Raw genomic sequence first — 11409 nt, forward strand, 5'->3', positions numbered from 1 at the left:
TAACAAATTGTGAATCCGTGTGATGTCTTTTTTACCATTTGTTAAGAAATTTCAGTTTTGAACTTGTTTGTGATGTTCCACACTGGTCATATAACTGGCAGCCAAGTTAGAATTTTCTGTCCAAACAACGTGGTTCCGAAAAAATACTGGGTTTCCTGCACTTCCTTAGCCCTCTGTCGAGTAGAAGAATTCTACTATCTAATGTGGGATGACTCTTCAGGAATTTAGTTGCATCATCAATTACAATGGATCAACTTATATTTAATGTATTTAACGCTAAGATTATTCATCCAATACATCTTGGCAATAGTGGACTGTGAAGAAAGATGAGCTTATTATAAAAGCAAATTAAATAAGAACGTTAGTGTTTAGTTTATCAATGCAATCCTGATATCCTGATTTCATTGCATGAAGGCACATAAAACTGATGTACCTTTTGGCAGATGAAATCAACTTTGGAACTTCACATATTAACCTTATCTCTCTGATAATCCTTCTGCATGTTGCTTCCTTGTACCAACACGTTTTAGAGATTCAGGACTTACCAGCTATAAATTTGCCTTCCACGTACTCTCTGAATACTTTTTTCATGGTGTCAGATGGCTTTCACACGCTAATTGCATTCAAGGCTGGGTTTCCTTTGCAGTTTCTTTGTCTGCCTTTGGTAATCACCCTTGTAGAAAAATTGAATATCTTGAAAATAAAACCAAGCTGTTTTAAAATCTGACCTCAGGCACCATATAATTTCCGGGAACTAGATCGCATACTCCCTCAGTTCCATATTGAACTGACATGGAGTTTTACATAGATTATGTTTTTTTTAAACGTGCACCCACCTTTGTTCGAACTCAAGACCTCTAGTAGGAAATCTGGAGGTCAATCCATTGGGTTGTCCCCTAGGGGACTTGAGTTTTACTTAGAGTAGAAAACGTAACTTTTAGGTAGGTTTACAAGTTTGTGCTTTGGTGTCCCTATACATTTTAATGAGAATGTACTTTTGGCAAGAGAGTTCCATTTAGGAAATGCGATGTTATTTGCGTACTATCAGAAAGGAAATATGAGTGTTTCATTGAGGTTGATTGATTATGTAAAGATTGGGCTTGAACTTGCCTGCTGATGACGAAATATATTCTCCTATAGTGTGCCTGTTTGGATATTCTAAGCTTCAAATCTAAATGTTTTTAATTAACTATTCTATTACCTTCAGGGTCTTTTGCAGTCTCAGCTACAATCAGCTAACGAAGAAAGTGGACACAAGAAAAGGTATTGCTCTACGTTTATCTCATGCGCTGAGGAGTTTCTCATTTTTAATATTCTGTGTGTTTGTGACTGCTGATCTGAAGGAATCACCATAATGCATAAGATGTATACCCGTATATTTCTTTGCGGTGGTAATAGTTTGGTAAACTATTATTTGTATGATTATAGTATTTCTGACTGGTGGAGCCCATACTTCACTCTTTTTGCAAGGAGAAGCTGGATGATGCATCCTATTGTAAAATTCAGCCATAATTTGTGTGAATCTCGAGCTTGTTCCTATCTTGAAGAAGACTCATAACATATGGGACCTTACATATGTATTTGTAAAACTCGTGGCCAACTTGTGGCTGGAATTGCCACATGAGGTATTCAAAACAGCTTGCAATTGGGAGATACCTCTTCTCATTTGACCTCCAACTCAAACAAGTGAAATCAGAAGGACCCTTTTTCTTTAGCAAAAGAAGACCCTTTTCGGGTACTAGTATAATCTGGAAAAACTGATAAGTGAAATAATCTATATCGATATGAACAGAAGGGAACATGAATTCAATTTTGGTACTTGTCTCCTTTCTGCATTTACTACTCTTTCTCCCCTAGGTCATGGAGCTGTCCTGCTTTCAGGTTATGTACTTGATTTAAATTTTTGGCTGCCTTTCTGTAGTGATAATGCGGATGCAAATACCATGCTTGAGAATTCTCTTAGTGCGAAGGAAAAGATTATATCTGAATTGAATATGGAACTTCACAATATCGAGACAACATTATCAAATGAGCGGGAATATCATTTGAATGAGCTGAAGAAGTTGAAGACTTTGCTCAATGAAAAGGTAATTCTTTTGGTTTTTATTTATGAATTTCTTTTGGAGGGGATCAAGGGGGTGCTACTTGTATAAAACAACAATAATAAATTTACAAATAGTTAGAAATACATTGAGAACCAGAGAAGTCATTTACAACTATTAAATACATGTTGTTTAACCTAGAAACACGAAAAGTACTTAGGAGTTAGACAAGCAAGTGAAATTTCTTCTCTTCAAAGATTTGCTGATTTTCTCCTTCCATGAACTAGATGAAATACTTCAGGAAGCTTCCCAAATTTTCTGTCATTTCTCATACTACTGAGTTTCAGTTAAGACTTGTGCTAGTCTGATTGTCAAGATAAATCTAACTTTGGAGGTCCTTTGTGTTGTCAGGTGTGCCAACATCATTTAATTTGCAGCTCATATTGGGAAATTCAATTTCATTATACTAGTTAAGAACTAGAATCAGCAGTGATTGCCTGAATGTCAAAATTCAAAGTGAACCATATGATTCATTTTTTGTTTATTCAACAATGTCCAAGCTGAATTATTCGGTCCCTTTACATTAGGTTTATGATCAACCTAGATGCCCTGCTTAAGTTCAGGGACACTGTCCCAGAATCTAGTATGTCTTGCGTAGAACCATTAGTTTTTACATGATTCTTCGTTGGCATAAAACGTTTTAGCTCCAAAATGGGCTGCTTCTCTACATATAATTAGTTCTTAGCATGTTAGCTGAATTGCTCATGCTACAGTGTAGGAATGTATCTTCATGAATGACCCCTGCTCATTCATCTTTTTCAGCATACTTCAATTAATTGAGTAGAGTCTGGTTGACAGTCTTGTTCTCTTTAGATTGCCTTTGCGAAGGCATAAATTGAATTCCCCTTGTATTAGCTTTTTCTAATATTTAGTTTGGTTTAAACGCACAGGAGCTTGAGCTTGAGGAGTTGAAGAAAGAGCTTCAGGCGAGACCAACTGAAAAACTCGTTGATGATTTGCGAAAGAAATTAAAAATTTTGCAGGTGATGAACTCCCTACTTCCGTGAAAGACTCACATTAGCTATCTTGTATGTGATTGACTAAGGTGTGAAGACAGAAATACAGGCAAAAGAATTTCTGGATAGACGTTTATAAGATTTCACTTTTTGAAGAACCAAATTTAGCAATCAAAATCTAAGGACCTTGAGTTTATATGGGAACCATGAGAATGGATTTTTCAATATACGCTGAGTTTTATTTCGATAAATGGAAAACTCTGTTTCTGCTGCTAAATAATTCAAGTTGTATTCTCGGTTTATATAATCAGCAAGCGACACAATTTTCCTCATCCCATTTCATATGAGTCTATAAATAAATTCAGAAAGCCACTTATCATAGCTTTTTTATTCTAATCCATCTAAAAGTATCAGATATCCAATTTTTAGCCTTTCCAGATGTAGACTGATATTGTCTATCTTGTCAGGTGTAAAAGTTAGTGTCTACGGTCTGATGTTCATACGGTTATGATTAACATTGAATTTCAGCTAGTTTATGAACTACTCCACATTCTCACTGTAAACCTTTACATCCTTAAAAATTGATCCTTCTGGACTTTTATCCTTAGCGCGGATTCTCATTACAAAAACAGATTTCCTGACAGAAACACTAGGTGGAAAAAGATCTGTTGGTTGCTGAAAAAATCCTTATGTCAATAGACTTAGCTAGTAAACACTTTCCTTTAAGAAATTGTTTGAAAGTATCACCTACACTGCTCTATCTCCTCCTGTTTAGCAAACCATTTTAATTTTCATAGGCTGTCGGCTATAATTCAATTGAAGCTGAGGATTGGGAAGCAGCTACAAGTGGAGAAGAGATGAGCAAAATGGAGTCATTACTTCTTGACAAAAACCGGAAAATGGAGCATGAACTGACACAATTCAAGGTATGATTCTGTGCAGCAGCTGATTTTCCTTGAGCACATTATTCCTCATTGCTAATGACTCTTAAATGATCGTAACTATGGGATGCAAACTCTAGTATTGCAGCTAATTATGTCATAAGACATGAAAATTGTGCCATTTAGATCTTTTTCTTTTAAAGTATGTAGTGGGGTAAACAGTGTATTTCTATTGCTCTCAGGTCAAAATTGCTGAAAAGTCATCTTTGCTGGAAGCAGCGGAAGTTAAGATCAGAGAACTAGCAGAACAGATCAATGAACAGCAGAGGCTTATCCAGAAACTTGAAGATGATATCCTAAAGGTTACTTTACTTTTTTCCTTTCCCCTTGTTTTCTTCCTGATATGATGGCTGGTTTTGGTAACTGCTTGCATATGCTGTTTATCTATTGAAAATTTGATCTAATCTTTTATTTTGCTGTTGCTTATATATGGATTGAGGTTTAGGCCAAACTTTTAGCAATCTAAATGTCCTTTGTTGATGTAAAAAGATTTGTCCTCTCCATTAATAATTTTAATTAAATTTAAAATGCAGGGTTACAGTTCCAATGAGAAAAAGGGCAGTTTTTTTGATGACTGGGACCTTTCGGAGTCCGGAGGCACAAACCAAGTCGAGGTAAATTCTGTGTCACTCTTGGTTCCTTTTGCATTTGCTGATCTCGATATGCTGAAACTGCAATGCATCAAACTTTGCTCATATCCATTATATGCTTGCTTTCTGTAAACGTGTAAATGCTCGTATGCTTCTATTATGTTCCCTTTCTGGTGGCTTCTATAGCTCACATTCAACAGTATATGTTGCCTGAAAATTGTTCCTACGTTACGATGCCAAGTTTGAAATCTTAATTTGGTAACACGTAAAATACTAGAACTTTAGAGCAACAGGTCTATTCCTTTGGCCCAACACCTGCCGATTATTTTGTATCAATGTCTTGTCTGCAGTGACTTGAAGTGCAATATTCTGTAGCCAACTAATCTAATGGTTCTTGCATTGAGAAACATGAAATGACAAACCTCTCCATGGTGTATTTCTTAGGGTATGTGATATACTATGACTATTTACAGTAATATTAGAAACCATGGAACCAGATGAACGGAGGGAATAGTGAATAAAGCGAATGCTTTGTTTAGATCCTGGAGTTGAAGGAAGAAACTGATAAGAAAAAGCATTAGTTGAGCAAAGGTGATGCCTTACAGAAAGACCCATGATGGTTGCTGATCTCTCTCACTTCCTCTTCTGCAAAATAAAGTACAAATAAAAAAACTCGTGCAGGAGCATCAAGTTAGAGAGATGTTCAGTGTATTGGCTTTCACTTTTATTTGTGTTTGATGTTTATGCGTTTGTTCGTATCTTTGAAGCAAACATGAAACAACTTTCTGGGGTTATTTCAATTTGCTGTATACTTAACTTCTATATCAGAAGAGATGTCAAGACCAATACTTGGACAGCAATTGTCAAATGGCCCCAAAACTTTTAAGTGCATTTTGGCAAGTAGGAGCAAAACACGGGCTTCTACACATGCTCGACTCTTCATCTCCACTGATGTGTGATGGGTGCTAGAGAAGATGTGTGCAAAATCAGCGGCTTATGTATTGACTCTTAACAAGGCCTTTCCAAATGAATGGAAGCATAAATGTAACTCACGTGTAAATAGTGTCTGAAAATCACATTATGGGGCCAATTAAATAAGATTTGGTTTCTATCAAGGGACAATGAAATCCTGCCAAAACAATATGGTCCATCCGAACTTATTTAATATGGCAAATCATTATCTCCATCCTTGCCATTAACTGATACTTGCATAAGTCAGTTAAGTGGTCGAGTAATGCAGTTACATAAATTATCCATAAAGATGATGTAATAGTTAATTGGAATTGATTGCCAAGAAGTTTGGCATGCTGTTCTTGATTAATGTTTGCTGTCTTATGTCTTTTTGTGTCCTAGGATTTGTAACTAGAAAGAACCAGTGAACTTGTATTGTTATGCAATCTTTGTTTATTTTAATTTTTTTAGACCAGCATTTTTTTTCTGTATGCAGCATCAGACCAAAAAGTTTATTGCGAAAACAAAAGAGTTGTCAATTATGTCAATTTTCTTATGTATTTTATGCATGCAGCCTTTTTATTTCAACTGTTGTGGCTAACATTTCCTGGGACAGAGTGCAGAACAAAGGCGTGTTCCCTCCGATCTAGACCAAAGCTCTATGCTTAAGGTGATCTGCAATCAACGGGATCGATTTCGGGCGCGTTTGCGGGAGACTGAAGAGGTCTGAACCCCACCTCCACCCTGCTGACCCGGCAACCTCGTTTTTCTTGCAGCCCTAGGACATTTTGCAGTGATTCTATACAGTTTCTAATCAATTTTTTATTTGTTCAATCAACTAATTAAAACTATGCCAGGAAATAAGAAAATTGAACGAGAAGATTGGCATGCTGACGACTGAACTCGAGAAAACAAAAGCAGATAATGTCAAACTCTATGGAAAAATTCGTTATGTGCAGGATTACAATTCTGAGAAAGTAATATCAAGAGGATCAAAAAAGGTGCATAGTTGCAGATGGTTCATTAAATTTGTCTCCACTTTATGCTCATAATAACTATAAGCCATGTCATCATTTTCAGTATGCTGAAGACCTGGAAAGTGGGCTTAGTTCTGACGTGGAATCGAAGTATAAAAAAATATACGAGGATGATATTAATCCATTTGCAGCATTTTCGAAGAAGGTGGATCTTCTCTTTCTCTTTTGATTATTCCCTTGGTGGATTTTCTTTCTCCTGTTTTCATTGTTTCTTTTTTTATCAGTGATCAGTTTTTATAAACTCATGGCCTTTGACAGGTTTTTCCAATTTTAATCTGCAGTTAGTTCATGAACTTGACTATAGTTTTTCCTGTCCTTTACAACTTCTTAAGAATTATAACATTTCAACTCTGTAATTCTAGATTGCAGTAGTGGTCTCCTAAGATTATGTCACATATAAATTCCAAATTGAAGTAATGCTTTCAGTTTGGATGTTTTTGTGTATCCTGTTGAAATTTGTTTTTGCACATCACGGCAAGGTAGTGTGGATTATTTTTGGTTCCCCAAGATAGAGAATTACCTGGTCTCCTTATCAACATTTTTATGGCTTATGCTGCATAGCTTTCATGACATGAGTATCCGCACTTTTAGTTTGTTTGTTGTTTAAAGTTCACAGATATAGAATCAAGCTGAACTTTTGTTTATTATATCTTCTAATGTTTATAAAAAAATAGGAAAGAGATCAGAGGTACAAGGAACTGGGGTTGAGGGACAAAATAACCCTTAGCAGTGGACGGTTTCTCCTTGGCAACAAGTATGTTTCCCAATTCTTTGGCTTTATTTAATGCGACTCTGCTTTCTCAAATGCCATTGCTCTTTCTATCCTTGTTGTTCTTTTAGTATAGCAATGTTCTTATAGAGGAACTTTTCCTAATTCTATAGTCTATAGTCTGTAGTTAATGCACTGATAGATTCATATTACGGCTTGCTGTTTGGATCAAAAACTGGCACTTGAGTTTGGAGCAATGACTAGTAGCTCTAAGAAATTTTTATGTGCAGTCTGATACGATTTAATTTGAGGATAAAATATCAAGAAAGTGAAGTGGGAAACTACAGCTGGTGCTGTTGAAGAACACATGTTGTTTGTTAAATTATGCCTTCATCTTTAGTAGTTGAATGCGGACGTCAACAGAGCTAGATCTACCAACTTTAGTGAAGTGTTGAGAGAGGAAGAGGTAAAAGTGCGATTGACAGGGATTAAGGTTCTATAGTTTATCTGCAAGTCAAACAACCGAGGGGTCATGTAGACATATAGAAAGCGAAGTTGCTGAAAGAAAGAAAAGAGTTAGAGAATAGACAGACTGCACAGAGATAGGGAGAGTAAAAGTGGGATTGGCAGGGATTAAGGTTCTAGAGTTTGTCTGGAAGGAAAAACAACCGCAGGGGCAATGTAGACATATAGAAAGCAAAGCTGCTGAAAGAAAGAAAAGAGTTAGAGAAGAGAGAGACTGCACAGAGATAGGGGCAGCAGCAAGTAAGAGGAAAGAGATGAGATTTAGGGTCCAAATAACTCTTTTGGTTAACTTATTTAGGTGAAACTTTCTGAGAGCCAATCAATATGGATGGTAGAGTAACTGGACCCAGATAATCGAGCTTTGGTACTTGTGGAAGATATTGGCCTTAGTAACATCTTCACTAAAATCAATATTAGATATTTAACTGTTTGTATGTATAGACACGCAAGGACATATGCACAAAGATATTAAATAATTTACTCTAAGATTTTAATTTCCTTCTCAATCTTTGCCATTTGACACAATCGGGTATGGATGGCCCAGCTTCACTTGATCTAAAAGCATCCTCTGTTGCTTCTCAATTTTTTATTACTTCAACTATTACAAAGTAAAAGATTCTTTTCTATGCTGCAAGTTCACTGTAAATTAACTCACATACCTTAGCCAACCTAATCCAAGAACCATTGTTCTGCACAAATAATTTCATCCATAAGATGTCCGATGAAAAATGCCATAGAATTTAAAGTTTCAACAAGTACAGTGCATGCAAGATTACGCGCAGATAAATGCTATAGCCGTTTTGATTAAGTTGTTTAGAGGAAATTGGAGTGTTTAAAAATTTATACCTAAGCACTCCTTTTGCATGATGTGCTAAGATACCTTTAGATATCGTGTCTCGATGAGCTCCTTGAATTGATTGATTTGAAAGTGTTTGAGGTTGCTCTTTTGACGATATTAGCACCTTGATTGACGGCCAATAATCATTGCATTAGTAAGTGATCAACTAACTATGCTAATTTGAATGAGATGTGTCTGAGATTCAGATGTCTATGACACAATCAAAGTTTGTAGGCATACTTTCTATCCTCAAGTTCTATGATTGAAATTGTAAAGAAAGAGAGCAAAAAGGTTAAAGGACTTGGGAGTGATGGCTGAGATCAGCGGAACTTTTCATCTTGCATAGTGTAAAAGTGGGTGCCCTTCGCAGTAAAGTCCCTTGTCTTGCATTAATTGTCCTGTCTTAATTTCCAGTTGCCTCGTATGAACTTTTTGACAATTAGATTTAGATTTGGTTTTATCTGTCAATCCCAAACAATTGGATGCTCCAATTAATGAATTAATTTATCTAGGAAATTAATATAAGTACAAGTGTTTATCAATTGAATTTGTTTTCTTACTTGAGTTTGGTGGCTTCAAATTGAACATTGTCACCTTAATCCGGTTAACTTAGTCTACTTGAATTAATCACTTCTATACATTAAATCAACTACACTAATTAATGTAATCATGCATCACGTGTGATCCAATATTACATTTAACTTCAAAGATCTCGTCAATTTAATAACTATTGATTCATTTATTAACTTAATATTTGAATTGATAATCCATATTAGAGATAGACTTCACCATGTAAATATGTGATTCTTTAGGTTTACCTTAAGGTTAATTTTGGGATTTCAAATCTTATGATTTCAAGAGCAACCGTTATTTTATTAAATTATATATAAGAATCCTGAATCATGGTTAGCCTACAACAAGCCATAAAACCTTAATCTTTAAGGAAGTGGAGGGACCTTTTGGTTTACATTTGGATTGAAGGATTTGAAATCTCCTTAATATTTGAATATGTTTGGATAATTCTAAATTTAAAGGATTTCATATCCTTCCATTTTAACTCTAAACTTAGTTTTGAATCTTTTGATAAATATGGATTATCAAAATGGATGGGATTTCAAATTCTTTTCAAATAGAGTCATTTGAAATCCTTTTTCCAAATCCTTCCTCCAAATCCTAATCCATCAATTCAAAAACACTTTTTTTCCGTTCATGAGCACCATGTAAATAAGGTCATTCCATCAAATTACTTGACTCAATATGAATTTAGAAAATCCTATGTTTGGCTTATACAAAATAGTGGAATGCATAGGAGATTTTGCCTATTTAGTTAGATAGGTGGTGGATCATTCAAATGCCACTCCTTAACATTCATATACAATATTGCTGCAGTTATATATATTCCCTTTATGAGCATTATTTGATATGAGAACAAAACAAAGCACGACAAATTAATTAATGGTGTTTGAAGTCAAAGGACTAGTCTTAGTCTTGTATCATCATAACTAGAAATTTTCAACCCGACATATTCGTTCCAATAGAGAATTTCATACAAGGTCGTTGATTGTACGTTTCCTGACAAGCATCCCCATGCAATGTATGGTTAAACCTGGGTCACTAATGTAACATGTGAATGATTTTTTTCTTGAAATATTATCAAAATAAACGTATGATCAAATATTTATAGCACTCAAAACTGTAAATTGACTATTTGCCTTATTCACAATTAATGATTCAAATTCTTGCAGGTATGCAAGAAGCTTTGCATTTTTCTACACCATTGGGTTGCACGTATTGGTATTCACCTGTCTGTACAGGATGTCTGCCTTAAGCTACCTCAGGTTACCTAGATTTTGTCGTATTTTGCTGATACCCCGTTTCACTGCAAATAGAAAGCTTCTATGTTCCACGTTCGCTTGATTTTGGCAGTGTTGTATTAATTATTAATTAGCTTATTTGTGGTTTTGCAGCCATGGTCCAGAGGAAAACCTTGTTGGCGACAACGTTAATCTTCCACATCCTCAATGAACTGGAACACTTCTTTTTTATTTGTTTTGCTTTTCTTCTCCCGCATCATTTTCCAAAACACTTTCTACGCTTAGGTAGTAAGGCACCTCGGTACATTTCAAAATTGAACAGAGTTTATTGTTAAACATGTATTGTAAAAATAAGAATAAAATGATAATGTACGTCACTGGTTTGTTTGTTGCAGGGAGGAATTTGATACGTTAAGTGAACATTAAGGCCTTATGTAGGTGGGCGGGATACATGAGATGGATAATGAGGGATGAGATTGTATTATCCAACAAATAGATTGTCTACTTGTATGATTACATTTGGAATAATATATAGGGTAAAGTACAGTTGCCATCTGCGTTATGTTCATTTTTATAATCTGTGGTTACCTTTTTTTTTTTTTTTTTGGTCAATTTATTATTTCAACTTGATGAAAATTTTAAGATATCATATATGATCATTTTCTAATTTACTTTACACATTGAAGATAACTTGCTCTTCACTAGACAATAGACATATGATCAAATAGACCTCCGTCATACCTATCAATGTTTCTTTTGTTGCAAGAAAGGTTGACGGAGGATGATGTATCTGCATCAAAATCAAGAATTAAAAAAGTTCGCAGGGAAAATAAACTTTCCTACTCTTACCAAAACATCCTGGACATTCCTTCGGAATACAAGTTTTTTGAAAACTTATAGTGGTATCATAACGGGGCAATTATAATTTTAGTTTCTATACTTGATC

The 11409-nt window shown here is 35.2% G+C and overlaps 1 protein-coding gene across 9 annotated transcripts in view; it reads left to right on the top strand.

Annotated features, from left to right (window-relative positions):
- LOC105179355 (protein CASP) overlaps nucleotides 1–11018 on the top strand; it is a 17065-nt gene extending 6047 nt beyond the window's left edge. For 8 of the 9 annotated variants that reach the window (XM_020691302.1, XM_020691301.1, XM_020691300.1 and 5 more), the window contains 12 exons: nucleotides 1208–1263; nucleotides 1922–2087; nucleotides 2993–3085; nucleotides 3856–3984; nucleotides 4182–4301; nucleotides 4533–4613; nucleotides 6157–6264; nucleotides 6398–6541; nucleotides 6621–6722; nucleotides 7252–7331; nucleotides 10395–10487; nucleotides 10617–11018. In XM_020691302.1, the coding sequence (XP_020546961.1) occupies nucleotides 1208–1263; nucleotides 1922–2087; nucleotides 2993–3085; nucleotides 3856–3984; nucleotides 4182–4301; nucleotides 4533–4613; nucleotides 6157–6264; nucleotides 6398–6541; nucleotides 6621–6722; nucleotides 7252–7331; nucleotides 10395–10487; nucleotides 10617–10674 (1230 nt within the window). In that variant the 3' untranslated portion in view covers nucleotides 10675–11018. The remainder of the gene's footprint in view (nucleotides 1–1207; nucleotides 1264–1921; nucleotides 2088–2992; nucleotides 3086–3855; nucleotides 3985–4181; nucleotides 4302–4532; nucleotides 4614–6156; nucleotides 6265–6397; nucleotides 6542–6620; nucleotides 6723–7251; nucleotides 7332–10394; nucleotides 10488–10616) is intronic. The other variant, XR_002286329.1, reaches the window with a different exon arrangement.
- Nucleotides 11019–11409: the final 391 nt, after the last annotated feature.

This window comes from Sesamum indicum, unplaced genomic scaffold (genome assembly GCF_000512975.1).
Source record: "Sesamum indicum cultivar Zhongzhi No. 13 unplaced genomic scaffold, S_indicum_v1.0 scaffold00148, whole genome shotgun sequence".
Classification (NCBI taxonomy): Eukaryota; Viridiplantae; Streptophyta; class Magnoliopsida; order Lamiales; family Pedaliaceae; genus Sesamum; species Sesamum indicum.